Consider the following 18752-nt stretch of genomic DNA (forward strand, 5'->3'; position numbering starts at 1 on the left):
TCGTGGAGGTTTCCGGGTGTTATATCCGCAGCCTTTCTCGAAATGAACCCTCGGCACGTAGATATAGCCTCCTGGGAGAAAGCCCCATTTCAGCGCTTTTCCCAGTGCGTTGTTTTGCTAATGAGAAGCAGGAGGTGGGGAAGGGTAGAGGGTGGGGGTGGGTCTTATCATTAATATTCATGACATGTAAACGTGTTACCTCTGATTGGCTAACAGCACTGTGACGCTGCCTCCAGTGGGTCAGAACAAGCGGATGTGGGTGTCTTACTATGGCGAGAGAGAAAGAACAAACCGCGAAGGGAAAAATACCGCGCGCTGACATCATTAAGGTGCGACGCGAGGAAATAAAATAAATTCAACAAATGTTTGGGTTTTTACTGAACAAACAAACAAATAAAATGAACGAGTGACTTAAAAAAACAGAATGTGGGTGTCTTTGTAAAAACTGTTTTGATTGGCTATTATAACAGAGCATGCTGCATGCTTTTTGGTTTTGTAGCGCAGATTACCTGGCTAACTGCAGGAAGCGGTTAGCTGCACAGCTAATGTAGCCATTGCAAGGCTAACGCACCGATTTTAAAACACGGCAAAACGACTTAAGTTATACACTTACTTGTTCACTATTTGTGGCTGATGCGGCAGGGATGCTTGGCACAGACCCAGGCTTCAGTGACAGTTGATGTGCAAAACCTGCCCTGTACTGTCCCAAGTTGTGGAAACATTATCTCTAGCCGCTTTATCCTTCTACAGGGTCGCAGGCGAGCTGGAGCCTATCCCAGCTGACTACGGGCGAAAGGCGGGGTACACCCTGGACAAGTCGCCAGGTCATCACAGGGCTGACACATAGACACAGACAACCATTCACACTCGCACCTACGGTCAATTTAGAGTCACCAGTTAACCTAACCTGCATGTCTTTGGACTGTGGGGGAAACCGGAGCACCCGGAGGAAACCCACGGGGAGAACATGCAAACTCCGCACAGAAAGGCCCTCGCCGGCCACGGGGCTCGAACCCGGACCTTCTTGCTGTGAGGTGACAGCGCTAACCACTACACCACCGTGCTGCCCGTTGTGGAAACATTCATCAGGAAAATGCTTCCGACAAACATACACCGTCTTAGGTAGACTCGACGGCGTATTATTGGAATAAATAAAATTAAGCCACTGCGTCTTCAGGGGCTCTCCCGTCGGCAGTAAAGACAGACTCCTTTCTGTGTTGTCACATCCATGTACAGCGCAACTTCCATGTTTCGCTCGCTTAGGTGATGCCATGTTGTGTCCTCTATGGTCTCCTCACTACAACTGGGCGGGGCAATCCATACGGTGGGTGGGAATCCAGAAGGGGGGGCGTGGGGATCATCTCCCTTGCTGACGTCGGCAAGGGAAGAGCTTATCAACGCGCCATTTTGACGCGCCATTCTCAAATATTGGGCATAGTTTGGTTTACACATTATGAAATTTCTAGCCACTGGGGTGACTTAAGAAGGTCAGAGGAACTCATTTTAACGTTTAAAAAACCTCAGAAAGTGACAATTTCATGCCATGGGACCTTTAAAATACAGTGCGCTTTAAAGTGCATCGTACTCCTCTCCTATCCGCCCCGATCATTTCTGGAATGTTCATTATTGATTTTAAAAACGTTTCCTTGATTGAGTGCAGTTGGAAATGTTAAGTGACAAACCTCAACCTTTTATTTAGACTCCGCTTGAGAGGTGACGAGAGGAAGAGCGGAGACGAGCGAGAGAGGTGGTTGCTGAGAAATTGGAGCTGACGAAGCAAAGAGAAGTAAACCAGTCAATGGTCCTGCAAAGACCAGTCACCAAAAAAAAAAAAGGGCAACAGCAAGCTGTCATCTGATCTTAGCTTACGGAGTGAAAAGCAAAATCTCCCACAAGCCTCTGTTTTTATGATAAAATCCACGTTTTCGAATTTAACGTCAACAACCCGTTTTATGGCGAGAGAGAAAGACGAGCTCGCCCGTCTTCTCTTCCTCTTTCTCTCAAAAGAGAGAATAGCTGTGAAAAACAAAGCAATATACAGATGTTTAAGGAGTGAAGCACATTTGCAATCTTAGCAACGCGCACACCAAAATCCTCTCCCCGTAAAAGCTGAAGTAGCTGTAAAGCCCACTGAAAGATGCAGCTTTTCATGACAGAACGAAGTATAGCAGTTATTTGTTTTTATTTATTTACACACACAGTGTAGCGATGGAAGGGATGTGGGAGTGCCACTCCCCAGACATCTGGCACATCATGGCATATCAGGTAGTATGTATATAAATAGGCTTCCACTTTACTTCTAGTTCATGTCATTACGATCCATTTCATCCAAAATCTGGTGTGGTGTGGTGTGTGTATAAACCGAGACAGAGGGTTTTATATTCTGAAGGAAGACGCCTCTGTACAGAGTACAGATGTTTGAAGCATATGTGCCCTTGTAAACGTTCTTGAATTCTAGCTACGTGACCTTTGCTGTAGTATCTGGTCCACTCAGTCTTTTTTTCTTTTCTTTTTTTTAAACCTCAGTCCAGAAAATCTGGAACTTTTACTATTCAACATGACTTTTTTTTTTTTAGCAGTTAATGAAATCATAACATTGTGGTGTGTGTTTGTTTTGGAGGTGAGTTTTTAATATTGCATATCGTGTGTCATCTTTCACAGTATGGTTGAAGTGAATGCGTGTATTGTAAAATACAGTGCAACAAATTAATACTTTCAGTGTTTTGGAATGAGCATGAAGGCAAACTTGAACTGTTTGAATGGAGGAACAGTGGAGTGTCGTAGTTTTCCATATATGATATTTAACCAGTGCTTTAAAGCTGTAACTGTTCTCATTATGGCCTCAACATAAATTATTCTAAACCAAATTCTTGATAAATGCCCGTTTATTTGCATTATTGGATTCGGACACCTTGAAAGCCCGGTATCTTTAATGGTGAGTGTGGATGACGGATGTGTTTAGTAAATATTGACAGCTTTTCCTCTAGTTTTTGTGTCATGGAGGGCTGCTGCCCAAATCATAGGAAAAGGAAATGACCATTCCACTGTATTAGCAGTTGTTTTTATTCATCATTGTGTGTGTAAATATTTACATTTTATATTTCACGTCAATTTGTAATGCATGACTGAAATAAACATTTTCTCTTAAACATGCTGGGGTTTTGTATATTTTTGGATGACGGACCGTTCCAACAAGATACTGGGACTCGGGAGTTTTAACTTAAATTTGAGTTACATTTATGCCTGAAGACTTTGGAGAAATTTTTTTTTAAATGTGTAACGTCAAATATTGCATCATTTCATTAATTACTTGATTTTGAACATTTTGTGGAAAGATGACACTGATCTACAGCAAGTCTGAACACACTTGGCACTTGCATCTGGTCTCCCACTGTTCAGCAAAAACATCTCAAACCAGAGGTCATCGGAAATCCTAGTTTTTGGGGGGGTTTGGAGCACATGTAAATCTTTTTTCTTTTGTAAAAAAGTGTCAGTGTATTACAGGAGTGATTTTATGAAAATATTTCAAATCTTGATCCATTTTAATACACGTGAAGTACTGTTGAGGCAAGATACTAGCTTTAAAAGTGTTAGATTCTTCTGTCCTGCATCGATTAAATTTTAAATGGCTGCTGTATCTCTCAGGACACTGACCTGATGAGGACCCCATAATCATAACTACAACCCCTGGCAAAAAGTATGGAATCACCAGTCTTGGATGAGCACTCATTCAGACATTTTATTCTGTAGAACAAACTGAGATCACAAACATGATACAATAATAGTCATTCCAAAGTGCAACTTCTTGGCCTTCAGAAACACTAAAATAAACGAAGAAAATACATTTTGATAGTCAGCAAATGTTACTTTTATAGACCAAGCACAGGGAAAAAAATATGGAATCACTCAATTTTCAGGTAGAAAATAAGGACTCACCCAGTCAATTTCCTTTCCCTAAATTGACACATGCCTCAGATTAGATCTGCTCGTTAGTCTGCAGTTAGAAACAGCGCAGTTATCGCACCTTGGAGGGCTGCTGGACCAAGTGGATTGGCAAGAATCATGGCTCCAACAAGAGAGATGTCTCTTGAAACAAAAGAGAGGATTGTCAAACTTCTTAAAGAAGGTAACTCTTCACGCATGGTTGCCAAAGATGTGGGCTGTTCAGTCAGCTGTATCTAAGATATGGACCAAGTACAAACAGCATGGGAAGGTTTTTAAAGCCAAGCGTACCAGTAGACCAAGGAAGACATCAAAGCGTCAAGACAAAAAACTTAAGGCCATATGTCTTGAAAACCGAAAAAGTGCAACAAAACAAATGAAGCATAAATGGGAGGAAGCTGGAGTCAATGTACAAGTATGTGACCGAACCGTGAGAAATCGCCGAAAGGAAATGGGATTTTCATATAGGAAAGCTAAAAGAAAACCATCATTGACACCTAAACAGAAAAGAACAAGACTACAATGGGCTAAGGAGAAGCAATCAAGGACTGCGGATGACTGGATGAAAGTTATCTTCAGTGATGAATCACGAATCTGCATTGGACAAGGTGATGATGCTGGAACTTTTGTTTGGTGCCGTTCCAGTGAGATTTATGAAGAGGACTGCCTGAAGAAAACGTCCAAACTTCCACAATCCTTGATGATATGGGGCTGCATGTCAGGCAAAGGCACTGGGGAGATGGCTGTGGTTACTTCTTCAATAAATGCACAGGTTTATATTGACATTTTGGACAGTTTTCTTATCCCTTCAATTGAAAAGATGTTTGGGGATGATGAAATAATTTTCCAAGATGACAATGCATCGTGCCATAGAGCAAAAACTGTGAAAGCATTCCTTGGTGAAAGACACATCCAGTCAATGTCATGGCCTGCAAATAGTCCAGATCTCAACCCAATAGAAAACTTGTGGTGGAAATTGAAAAAAATGGTCCACGACAAGGCTCCGGCCTGCAAAGCTGATCTGGCAACTGCAATCTAAGAGAGTTGGCACCAGATTGATGAATACTGTTTGTCACTCAAGTCCATGCCTAAGAGACTGCAAGTCGTTATAAAAGCCAGAGGTGGTGCAACTGAGCACTAGTGATGTGTTTTGAATGTTCTTTTGTTTGTCTGTTTTTCATGATTCCATATTTTTTCCCCTGTGCTTGGTCTATAAAAGTAACATTTACTGACTTCCACAATGCTTTTTCTTCATTTCTTTTAGTGTTTCTGAAGGCCAAGAAGGTGCACTTTGGAATGACTTTATTATTGTATCATGTTTGTGATCTGAGTTTGTTCTACAGAATAAAACGTGTGAATGAGTGCTCATCCAAGACTGAGGATTCCATACTTTTTGCCAGGGGTTGGACACCCACTGTGTAAAGTAACCATGTGTGCTACTTAACGAGTGATCAGACATTTCAAATCCACTAAAAGACAAATGGAGACTTGAAATGTAGGAAAATGTCTTTATTACTGTATAATATTACTTATGTACAAGATTGGAAATGATTCCTGAAAACACCGATTTGGGTTTAGGAGCTCACTGAGATTACTCAGCAGACAGGTTGTAGGGTCAAAGGTCAATCTGTCACAATATACACCTTTCCTTATAGTAATACATAGGAACGAAGGCTCATATCCAGCCTGTGTATTAGAATAACAACGAGGCATTTCAGGCATCATAGCTACACAGGTCTCTTCTGAATTAGAAGCACAACAGGAGCCGACCTATATTCATAAATATAACCCTGACTATGCTCATGCCTCCAAAACACAGCAGCAGCAGAAACTTTGTCAGGAAGCTATAAATATATGTACATACACTTTCAGCTGGAGAGGTGAAACTAAAAGTTTGGGAGGAAGGAAAAAAAAAACCCTGCACAATAGGAAAGACGACATAAAATAAATATTAAAAATCTTAGCTGTACCCAAAATAAAATATTCCACAACTGGCTGATGCTGCACCAGAAGGGCAGTTTCAGGATCAGCAGACAGTAGTACGAATTTTGTTTCATTTTAAGAGTACTGTAGTGTATTCAGTAGTGTATAATCCAGTGTAATAAAACACATACAGGTTTTCCCAAGTTATTAAAAAAATCCTAATAAAAACAAATGAGTCCTAATAAGAAAACCACATTTAAAAAAAAAAACTCTCCATAAATATTATTTTTGGCTTTCACATGCTAGAGAGGTTTCGATTAACAATTTCATGCCAAGTTGGCATTGAATCCTAAGAACTCTTCATCCTTTAACACGACTACGCGTCCTATTTATACAGTATCTGTATACTGATCATTAAGACTGAAGATTCTACAGACAGAGAAAGAATTATCAGATCAGTAGTACCTGTGAGTGCGCGCACTCAAAAAAAAAAAAAAAGTCACAAAAATACAGCAAGCTTCAAGAATCGTCTATAGGATTAAAAAAAAAAAAAAAACATCCAAAGGGAGAAGAAAAAAAAAAATTCATACATACAAACTATTTACAACTTGCATATCAAGAAGAGGAAGGAGAGTGAGTAGGAGCAGGGCAGTAGTACTGATTATAGAAAAGGTTCTTGTGTGGTACAGTAGTCAAAAATACAGTGTCAAAGAGCTGAGGCCACTCCTTAAGGTCAGGTTTAACAGCTCGTCCTGTCTCCACATACACTGGTACGTACTTCTTTTAAAAAAGTACTAATGCACCGTCAAGGTATAGTAAATTCTACCTAACCGGCACACTCCTCCTGAATATTGCATAAACCTTTCATCTACTCAACATTCCCAGTGCTTTCTTGGTTAAAAGGCATATTGCCGAATAGATACTGTTAAATTGGTCATACTGTTGCTACGGGATGCTACAGTGAGGGGTGAAAATGGAGAACCGAACGTGAAAATTCACCAGCGTGCTGGGTTAACGTTCAGACGGCTTCATCACGTGCGAGAGGAACTACAAAAATCACCAACACTTTCACTTAGTATCTCATCAATCAATCAATCAAAAACCGAAAGGGAATGAGATATACGCTGCTGCACCTTTCCAAAAATACATTCTATGTACATTTAGCTTATAGAGGAAAGGAGAAATCTGAGGACACTAAAGCAAGAAAAAGAGCAAATGGAGAGCGTCAAATCAAAAATAAATACACAATGTACCATTCACCGAGTGTGTGGATGAGTCATAGAAAGAGAGGGATGCCAATGATCCAGTTCTCTTTCTCTCTCACACAAAATATGCAGGTCATCCTTGAATGAATGCAGTAATAAATGCAGTATTAACAGATTAATTCATGTCTCAAGAACCAAAAAAAATAAAAGTTATTATATATATAGGCACTGTCCAGCTTTCCTGAAGTCACTCCACTGAATACATACATCAGTAGTGCCAGAATATAACCCAACTTTTTTTCTTTTTTTTTAAATATATTTATCCAGACAGGGGTCAGCTTTCCCTGGACTGACCTACCTAATCTGTGTATTGAACCCTCGCTTTAAATCTGAGGTTTGGGTAAAATTATATGCACCCCAATTATACCTAAAGCTCAAAATAGCACCTGCATTCAAGTAAGATACTCTGCTCACGGTGAACACGTACAACCCACGTTCCTACAAGAGCGAGACACACGGAGTGCAACAGGATCTGTACAAACCCATATTCAAATTTCACTTCTCGACAAGACAGCAGCCCAGAACTGGATTCAGTGACATGTTAGGAGGAGTTCACACTATATGCTAGTTAAAAGTGCTCTCTGCTGCGAGTTGCTGATATGGGGCTGATTGGGAAATTAAACTGCGATACCACGAGACGAGAGAGTTTTGCTATCAGCTATTACAGCGGCAGCAGTGCTCGCTGTACATCAGTAGGATCAGAACTTGCACTCTGGAGCCTTACGTTAAAAAGGGATGGAGGAGCAGTTGAGTTCAAGAATATGATGCAATACAATTTTGTTAGTAGTTTTGGCTTTGTGGGTGAGGTAGGCCGCGTCACAACTCGACTGACAGCGTTACGTTTTCTCAAACTGGCAGGATAGTTTGGAGTAGTAGTAATTTTATACACTTTTTTTTTTTGTTAGGTGTTCTCTGACTGTCACTCTGCTTGGGCTTCTTTCACATCTTGACATCCTCATCCACGCTGAGCTGAGACAGGGTCTTTTTGATGCGCAGAGCAGTCAGTCGAGCGGCACCATTGGCATACCAGCACTCCCTCATAATCTTCCCCATCACACGCAGGGCCTGAGAGACAGGAAGAGGGCAGTGAGAGGGGTCATATTTGCATCCATCTGGTGGGCAATATGCTTTGGTGTTTTGGTGTGTGTGCACATGCATACCTCATAGCTCTGCCACCAGTTGGGCACATTGGGTCGTAACCTCTGGTCACACACCACCTTTCTCATCTCCTCAATGGACGGGTCAGAGGGGACAAGGTCATAGTAGGGGAGCTGGTATTCCTCATGGATACCTGACACACACACACACACACACACACACACACACTACTGAAAGACATTTCTGCAAAACATAACATACATCACAATATGCAGGTTGGCCAACAATACATACATACAAACTGAAAAATCAGAACATAATTTAGAATATCTAAAGATTACAAGAGTGCTCAGAGAGCACAATATCCCCCGCTGGCAACTATGCCGTAACTCTGGTAAAATGTGCCCGAATTGAACGAAATTGGAGTATGCATATTACCGATATATAACAAAGAATCCTGCAAAGTTTCATGAAATTCCTCCAAAAATTGTGAGAGGAGTTGATTTCAGAAGGTGTGCACCCTTCCTGGGACAGACGGATGGACATAATCCCCCTTCGGGCCTTTCGGCCAGCGGGGGGATAAAAACTTTTTGCCAAATTACATGAAATTCCTCCAAAAATTGTGAGGGAAGTTCTCATCTCATTATCTCTAGCCGCTTTATCCTGTTCTACAGGGTCGCAGGCAAGCTGGAGCCTATCCCAGCTGACTATGGGCGAGAGGCGGGGTACACCCTGGACAAGTTGCCAGGTCATTACAGGGCTGACAAACAACCACTCATTCACACCTACGGTCAATTTAGAGTCACCAGTTAACCTAACCTGCATGTCTTTGGACTGTGGGGGAAACCGGAGCACCCGGAGGAAACCCACGCAGACACGGGGAGAACATGCAAACTCCACACAGAAAGGCCCTCGCCAGCCACGGGGCTCGAACCCGGACCTTCTTGCTGTGAGGTGACAGCGCTAACCACTACACCACCGTGCCGCCCTAACGTCCATCTCAAAATGGGTGGGGTGGGGGGGGGGGGGGGGGGTAGTGCATTCCACCTGTCTGCATGTTTCCTTGGCTGTCTGCCTTTTCTTGGCATCAAGCAGTACAAATTTCTATTTTCACCTAGGTGCAAACCACCTCAGCCTTTTGTTTCTCTTTCCAAGCTGTTCTCTGATGAACTACTCCAGGCCATCTGATTGCAAGCTCTCACAAGAGAAAGAACAAAATCAACCTTAAAACCACAGCAGTGGCTTCTAAGTAGCTCACAGATTCCTGTCGCGTAGCTCCGCTTTTTGGCTTGTGATCAGAAAACGTCAATTCTTGTAGCCCACTCTTTAGCTTTGTTGCACGTACTGCTAACATAACTGTGCCGGTGTCTTATTAGGAGAGCTAATGCCCTTCTTCCTCAGGCGGGGCTCACCTCCGGCATTGCAGCGGCGAGCGATCTCCCAGTACACCAGCCCCAGCGCATAGATGTCAGCACATTTAAAGGAGTCAAAATGGCACATGTTGATACTCTCATCCAACACCTCTGGAGCCATGTACCTGAAAAACACACACACACACACACACACCCTCAAACTGTTCAGACACAAACGAGCAGTGTACAATCTGGTGCTATTTGGCTCACTTTTGTGATAGACTGTTAATACGTGGTCTACCTCTTGGTGCCCACGCGCTGGTTCGGGGCGATGTCGATGGTATCTGTGACGGACTCGTGGCGTACTGCGAGGCCCAGATCAGCGATGGCACACGTGAGATTCTTCTTTACCAGAATGTTCTTTGATTTCAGGTCACGGTGCGCGATACCAGGTTTACCTGATTGATAAGAGAAAAGATCCCATTAAATTACGGAAATCAAAAGCACTCTTACTTGACCTATACCCAATCATCCAACTGGACTTAATAAACAGACGTGCCATGAGACAGACAAAAGCCTTCAGCAGTCCTACTTCTAAATCAAACAGCAAACTGTTTATGAACATAGGATAAGCAGCTTCAAATCATTACAGTACCAACAGACGTCCGACTGGCAAATTCGCAACAAAATCTGGCGATTCGACCGTCTTGCATTTTCCAAATCTCTCACACATACCCTGAGTGCCCAGGATCTCCATATGCAGGTGTGCCAGGCCACTGGCAGCAGAAAGCGCCAGTTTGATCATGATCTCGATGGTGACAGAATATCGGTTCAGATAGTCAAACAGAGAGCCATGCTCGTGATAGTCGGACACCAGCCACAACTGAGTCCATGTCCCGTTATCTGAAAGACACAAACAGAGTGACTGTTGAACTGAATTGCAAGTTCTTTTGCAAATAAAAGATGCAGCAAATGTGCATTCTAGTACCACAGTCTATAGTTAACACAGTGCACCATCTTAGTAAAATACACTCCCCAGATACTTTATTAGGAACACCCGTACACCTACTCGTTCACGCAATTATTTCATCAGTCAATCATGTGGCAGCAGTGCACTGCATAAAAATCATGCAGATACAGACCAGCAGCTTCAGGTAATGTTCATATCAACCATCAGAATGGGGAAAAATTATAACGTCAATGATTTGGACCATGGCATGACAGAGTTTTTCCTATAACTGCTGATCTCCTGGGATTTTCACATACACAACAGTCTCTACAGTTTACTCAGAATGGTACAACAAAGAAAAACCCATCCAGTGAGAGGCAGTTCCGCACACAGAAACGCTTTGTTAATGAGAAAGGTCAATGGAGAATGGCCAGTCTGATTCAGGCGGACAGAAAGGCTACAGTACCTCAGATAACCACTCTGTACAATTGTAGGGAGCAGAAAAGCATCTCAGAATACACTACAGGGCTCGAAATTCTTTTTTTTTTTTCCCCCCCACCAGCCAGCCGGACTAGTTACCTTCCAAAGTAACTAGCCAAACAGAAAATCAACTCGCCAAAATTTGTTCATGTATGAATTTTACTTCTGTCAAAAATAACGCAAAAGAGAGTAGTTACCATTGTTCATGACTAATGTGCATTTATTTCAAGACCCGAGTATTTTGATACTGTTGTTAAATACATAAATGAGAACACCACAGAGCACCATAATATAATATCAACAAATAATATATTGGAAAACTTGGCAACTTGGTGTATGAGTATTGAAAGCAAATATACTTACTATCATGACTATAGCACCCAAAATATGTTCAAGCATTAGGAGCTTCATATTGACTAGGAATCAACTTGAAAAAAATTAATTATTCCATAAAAATCGTATCGCAGCCAAGGCCTACCCTGCTCCCGCGTTTGCTTATAAGTCCTTTGTCGTTTCTCCTCTTCAGACCGAGGTCGCTTTGTCCCAGTCTCTGGCGGTTTCTGTACACCTTTCAGAAAATTCCACATTGCAACGTAGCTTTGGCAGATGTAGATGTAAACAACAAAAACACGTGTTTAAATGGGCGATAATGTGGCCACATCTATTGAATTTGATAACGTGATGTGGCAGCGGGGACGTGGCCAAGCGGCGGTCTGTGAATGGAGGGCGGAGTCAGGGAAGGTAAGTGGTGGAATCCTTGCACCTGATGGGGATTAACCTGTGTTTATCTTCCCCAGTGACCGCGCCCTTTAAAAGGAGAGGAGAGCAGAGAAAGGGAGCTCTCTCTCCCCAACCAGAATGCATGCCCGTGCCTGGGAAGTGATAAAAGGCTGAAAAGCTAGCAATAAATAATTCATTGAGAACTCAGTTCTGGCCTGCTGTGCTTCTGTGCTCCACCCACCTGGTCCAATACTACACGTGATTACCGCGATATTCAACGAGATGCGTTATATGCATGCGCAGTAGTGAAAAAACCGACAGCCTGACTCGTACACGCTATGATTCAGAATTCTTCGGTATTTTCCGTCCTGCCGATAAACACATCGATTAACACAGACACGGCACGCACTTAATATGTGGCGGCTTTAGTTGACGGTGTGTCTGAATCTTCGCTTCATATATATTTTTTAATTTTCAACTAGCCAGCCGGGCTGCCTAGTGACAGGAATTACCCGCCAAATTAAGTCGCCTCGGGCGACCGGACCACCGCGAATTTCGAGCCCTGCACTACATGTTAAACCTTGAGGCTATAACAGCAGAAGACCATGTCGAGTTCTACTTCTGTCAGTCAAGAACAAAGCCGAGCCTGCAGTGGGAACAGACTCACCGAAACTGGACAGTTGAAGACTGGAAAAACAGTCTGGTCTGACCAATCTCCATTTCTGCTGAGGCACACAGAATTTGGCACAAACACTGAATCCATAGACCCAAACTGCCTTTTGTCAACAGTCCAGGTTGTTGGTGGTGGTGTAATGGTGTGGGGAAAGTTTTCTTGGCACACTTTGGGATCGTTAATACCAATCATCTCGTATCAGAGTATTGTTGCTGACCATGTGCATCCCTTCAGGCCAAGTTTACATTAGACCATATCTGTCTCGTTTTCTTCGCGGATGCACTGTCCGTTTACATTAAAACGCCTGGAAACGCCGGGAAACGGGAATCCGCCAGGGTCCACGTATTCAATCCAGATCGTGTCTGGTCCGGTGCTGTGTAAACATTGAGATACGCGGATACGCTGTGCTGAGCTCTAGCTGGCGTCGTCATTGGACAACGTCACTGTGACCTCCACCTTCCTGATTCGCTGGCGTTGGTCATGTGACGCGACTGCTGAAAAACGGCGCGGACTTCCGCCTTGTATCACCTTTCATTAAAGAGTATAAAAGTATGAAAATACTGCAAATACTGATGCAAATACTGCCCATTGTGTAGTTATGATTGTCTTTAGGCTTGCCATCCTTCCACTTGCAAGTGGTAAGTGATATGCGCTGGGATCTCACACACAGCGGCTCAGTCCCGAATCACAGCTTGTTCACTTCACTCGCGCGCTCTGTGAGCTGCGCAAGGCCGGAGTGCGCACCCTCCAGAGGGCACTCACTGTTCAGGGCGGAGTGATTTGGAGCGCAGGATGCCTGCGGAGCCGAGCGTATCCGTGTATTGGTGTTGCTGTGTGCACGCAAATCGTGTATTGGTGTTGCTGTGTGCACACTAATCGTTTTAAAAACGTTAATCTGATGATCCGCTGATACGGTCTAATGTAAACATGGGCTCAGGGCCACAATTTACAATCTTCTAATGATAAAGTTAACTTTATTATCCCACAAGGGGAAATTCAAGTGGTCAGTGCATACACAGAGGTAGACAAGATTTAAAAATACCCCACCCCACCCATCCAATTGATACATGCTGGTCTTTCTCACACACACACACACACACACACACAGTACTGTCAAGTTCTTTGTCCTTCATTTAAAATCCTGACTGCAGTGGGGACAAATGACTTACTGAACCTGGTAGTTCTCATTTTCCTTTGCAGCAGTCTCCCCTTGCCACGTTGGCTTGGCTGGAATCTATTGTATAGGGGATGGGTTGGATCCCTGAGAATACTCTCAGCTTTATGTAGTATAATGTCGTTGTATAGCTGGACAGTTGATACTTGATTACACCCAGTTATCCCACTGGCATTCTTAATAATGCATTGTAATTTATCCTGATCCATGTTTACGCATATTGCCAAAGACACAGATCAGTCCAAAGGACAAGACACTCTGAAGCACAGACCTATAAAACAACTGTAAAATACATCTATCAACATTAAAACTTCGTAACTTCCTTAAAGTGCCATTCCACCATTGGATGTATTCTTTGGCATAAAATACAATATATTTTGACAACATATATAAACGGTATCACTAGATAGAGAAATCTTTTAGCTTCAAAATGATACATCAAACATAATTTTTTGACAACGACAAGTATATTAATTTTGCGACCAAATCACCTACCCTTTTAATTTCCGCGCGTGATGTCATCGGCAGGTTCCCCTTCTTGTGTACCACGTGACGTGGCACATATCAGCAATGGCGGATAGAACGCGATAAAAATAATACCAATAAATCTAGCTAATACCAATATATCTAGCTAACTGAAAGATTAACTCAATTTTTCGCAATTTTTTTGGCCCCCATATACGAGGAGAAATGACTCTCTCACTTTGGGGGTTTCCTGGTCTAAAAATAGACCGACACGTGGTACACAAGAAGGGGAACCTGCCGATGACATCACGTTTCACTACCGCGCGGAAATTAAAAGGGTAGGTGACTTTGGTCGCAAAATTAATATACTTGTCGTTGTCACAAAATTATGTTTGATATATCATTTTGAAGCCAAAAGATTTCTCCGTCTAGTCATGTTGTCATAAAATATATTGTATTTTATGCCAAAGAATACATCCAATGGTGGAACGGCACTTTAAGAAAAACATTCTCTGTTGGAGCTTTTTTACCTTAGAAGTGGCACATTTGTCAAACATCAACTGATCAAGTTCAATCCCTAAATATCTGTAGGTGTTAACTCTTTCAATGGATGTGTTATTGATGACTGTGTGGGGTGGTACTTCTGTATTACGTCTAAAATCAATAACCATTTCTTTAGTTTTGGTTGCATTTACAGTAAGATGGTTTTCAAAGCACCAGCTTATGAAGCTCCCCACTTCCTCCTCAAAGCTGGCCATTGATGCACTCCCTGTTGTTAAAAATCCTACCAGGGCAGTGTCATCCGCATACTTAAAATAAGTGTCTGGTGTCAAAAGCGCGGCACTCATTGGTGTAAAGTGTATAAAGTATAGGAGACAACACACAGCCCTGCGGTGCACCAGTATTGATGTACCTCATGGAAGAGATAGTCTGATTAAACCTGACCTGTTGGGTTCGCTTTAGAAGAAAATTGTTGATCCACATGATGAGCCTTGGATTAACGCCTAGATCTACCAGCTTGCGTACCAGCAGGTGGGGTTGTATGGTATTGAATGCACTGCTGAAGTCAATAAACACAATCTTTACAAAACTCTGAGGTGCTTCAAGATGCTCGTATATACTGGTTGTCATTGTCAGCAGTGCATCCTCCACACCACACTTTGGTTGGTACACAAACTGGTATGGATCCAGTGATGGTGCTACATCAGTAAGCAGATGTAGCAACACAATCTTCTCCAGGCATTTCATGGGAGCTGATGTTAATGCAACAGGTCTTAAATCATTCATCTCTTTGGGCCTGTTGTTTTTAGGCACTGGTACGATCAGAGACTGCTTCCACTGGTCAGGTATTAAACCAGTGTCTACAGAACGCTGAAACACTTGAAAGGGAGGGGCAAGTGAGTCGGCACACATACGCAAAACTTTACAGCGAATGCCATCTGGACCTTGAGCTTTATTGGCTACTTTATTTATTTATTGAGATTTATTTAATGGCTACTTCCAGCATGATAATGCTCCAGGTCACAAAGCAAGTAGTCTCAAACTGGTTTCATGAACGTGACAAGGAGTTCTATGTTCTTCAGTGACCTTTCTAGTCACCGGACATGAACCTAGTAGAACAATTTGGGATGTAGAACAGGAGATTCACAGCATGAAGGTGCACCGGAAAAATCTGGAGGAATTGAGAGATGCGGTCATCACAACAGGACCCAGAATCTCAAAGGAATGTTTCTAACATCTTGTGGAATCCATGCCATAAAGAACTGGGAGCGTTTTGAGAGCAAAAGGAGGCCCTACCCAGTATTAGTATAGTGTTCCTATTAAAGTGTTTAGTGAGTGTGTGATCGTGTCCCAGATTGATGCAAAATGTTTAGAACAGTAATAGTTGCTAAACAGGAAGTGCTGCTATCAACCACCCCTAAGCCCTTCCTGAGTAATCAACACTCTGCTGATGACATAACCTCGTCACACTAGGACTGCATGATGAGGAGGACCAAAAAAAAAAAAAAAAAAAAGTTATCAAGCTGCCGAATAACACTAATGATGAACCTAAATAGTTTTGATGTGTCCAACATCATGTGGGACACAACCTAAAAAATGAACATCTACTGATTTTCAGGTTTATTCAGCAGTAATGGGAACATATACATGAGGCATAGTGACGCAACAGATGAGCACTAATCCCATCATCAGATCAGACGGAACTCGCAAATTTAAATTCATGGTTCATCCATGGCTGAGAGCCAAGAAAGCAAAATTGTCTGCTGTCTGGATGGGAGGGACGGCATTCTGTCTCTTCCCTTTCAACCACAGCAACACTAACCAATTATGATTGTTTACAAGTTCATGTACAGTGGTGCTTGAAAAAGTTTGTGAACCCTTTAGAATTTTCTATATTTCTGCATAATTATGACCTAAAACATCATCAGATTTTCACGCAAGTCCTAAAAGTAGATAAAGAGAACCCAGTTAAACAAATGAGACAAAAATATTATACTTGGTCATTTATTTATTGAGGAAAATGATCCAATATTACACATCTGTGAGTGGCAAAAGTATGTGAACCTCTAGGATTAGCAGTTAATTTGAAGGTGAAATTAGAGTCAGGTGTTTTCAATCAATGGGATGACAATCAGGTGTGAGTGGGCACCCTGTTTTATTTAAAGAACAGGGATCTATCAAAGTCTGATCTTCACAACACATGTTTGTGGAAGTGCATCATGGCACGAACAAAGGAGATTTCTGAGGAGCTCAGAAAAAGCGTTGTTGATACTCATCAGGCTGGAAAAGGTTACAAAACCATCTCTAAAGAGTTTGGACTCCACCAATCCACAGTCAGACAGATTGTGTACAAATGGAGGAAATTCAAGACCATTGTTACCCTCCCCAGGAGTGGTCGACCAGCAAAGATCACTCCAAGAGCAAGGTGTGTAATAGTCGGCGAGGTCACAAAGGACCCCAGGGTATCTTCTAAGCAACTGAAGGCCTCTCTCACATTGGCTAATGTTACAGTTTTTCTCAAATGCTAAAACACAAAAGCCAATCCTCTAAACCAAATGACCAGTTGTCTAAACACATTTACTAAATCTAGCCATCATTTGCCAAGATCATAAACACATTTCACATGAAGACAATTCACAAAACACAATCCTCCGTTCTCATAAATCTAAACACATTTTTCCTTGCTAAAACACAAGTTGCAAAAGAACTCTGCTCATATTCTCAAATGAAAGCTCATGTGATGCAAAATGCTTGCCACAGTCAGCAATATTTGAACACAATGAACACACCTGGTGTCATTAATTACACACAACGGCTCAAAATTGAAGACACTTGTTGCTAATGCTGTGACCACATGTATAAAAGCAAGTTCAGAGTGCACAGTTTGCTGAAGATTCCAGACAAACACAATGGATGAAGGCAGAGTCAGGGGAAGAGGAATTCGAGTCAGAGGAGGGAGAGGAGCTGACCATGGAGGGAGAAGAGCTGGCCATGGAAGAAGAGGAGCAGGCCAATGAGGAAGTGGAGTTCAAATCAGAGGAGGAAGAGGTGCAGGCCAACGAGGAAGAGGAGGAGGCCAACAAGGGAGAGGACAAGGTCCAGGAGGGAGAGCAAGACAACCTCGCACCATCATTATGGACGAGATGCGAGCAACAGTCATTGACCATGTCACTGTCCATGGCATGACAATGGCTGAAGCAGGACTAAGAGTCCGTCCAAACCTGAGTAGGTTCACTGTGGCCACCATTATCAGGGCATTCAGACAACACAACAGGTATTGTACTCTATTGCTTTCTTTATCACAATACAGTTTTACAAGCCTGTGAAAGTAGTCTATTGGTTTCAAATCAATTGTTATTGTAAAACATGTCAATTGACAACACGTTTCTTTCTTTAGAGTTGAAAGAATGCCACATAGAGGTGGGAGGGTTGCCATATTTACAGTGGCACAAGAAACCCTCATTGTGGATATGGTTCGTGAGAACAACCTCATCAGACTTCGGGAGATCAGAGACAAAGTCATTGCTGATAATGTCAACTTTGAGAGCATTGATGATGTCAGCTTGGCCACAATAGACCGAGTTCTCCGGCACCAAAAGATGCGGATGAAACAGGTCTGTAGGGTTCCCTTTGAGCGCAACTCTGCGCGACACAAAGACCTACGTTACGAGTATGTGCAAGTAAGTATACATCCATCTTCACAGTACAGTTAGTGGACATACTGTGTTGCTCAGTGGCCTACATTACTTCTGGACAATACTGTGCTACCTGATTGACTGTTGTTCTGAACACCTGTGCACTTTCACATTTTCACAGAGGATATTACAGTTGGACGCGATGGCCAGACCTCATGAGTACCTCTTCCTGGATGAGGCTGGCTTCAACCTGCAGAAACGAAGGCAAAGAGGCCGTAACATCATTGGCCAAAGAGCAAATCACTGAGGTTCCTGGCCAACGGGGGGGTAATACTACTCTTTGTGCGGCCATGGGTTCGGAGGGGCATGCTGTCCTTGGGTCTTACAACACCCAACGTCTCCTCACCTTCCTAGAGGAGCTAAGAGACATCCTCCTGGACCGCCAACAACACCATCCTGGGCCCGCACATCCCATTTAGGACAATGTCCGCTTCCACAGAACAAACCAAATCAGAGAGTGGTTCACCACCAACAGTAACCAGTTTTTAAACGTCTGTCTGCCACCCTACTCCCCT

The 18752-nt window shown here is 42.7% G+C and overlaps 1 protein-coding gene across 1 annotated transcript in view; it reads right to left on the bottom strand.

Moving 5' to 3' along the window:
• Positions 1-5436: 5436 nt before the first annotated feature.
• LOC132885137 (activin receptor type-1B-like) overlaps positions 5437-18752 on the bottom strand; it is an 80541-nt gene continuing 67225 nt past the window's right edge. The window contains exons 5-9 of the mRNA XM_060919470.1: positions 10316-10483; positions 9882-10038; positions 9641-9765; positions 8291-8421; positions 5437-8195 (exon numbers count right to left, since the gene is read on the bottom strand). Coding sequence (XP_060775453.1) covers positions 8070-8195; positions 8291-8421; positions 9641-9765; positions 9882-10038; positions 10316-10483 — 707 coding nt within the window. The 3' untranslated portion in view covers positions 5437-8069. The remainder of the gene's footprint in view (positions 8196-8290; positions 8422-9640; positions 9766-9881; positions 10039-10315; positions 10484-18752) is intronic.

This window comes from Neoarius graeffei, chromosome 4 (assembly GCF_027579695.1).
Source record: "Neoarius graeffei isolate fNeoGra1 chromosome 4, fNeoGra1.pri, whole genome shotgun sequence".
In the NCBI taxonomy this organism is placed as follows: Eukaryota; Metazoa; Chordata; class Actinopteri; order Siluriformes; family Ariidae; genus Neoarius; species Neoarius graeffei.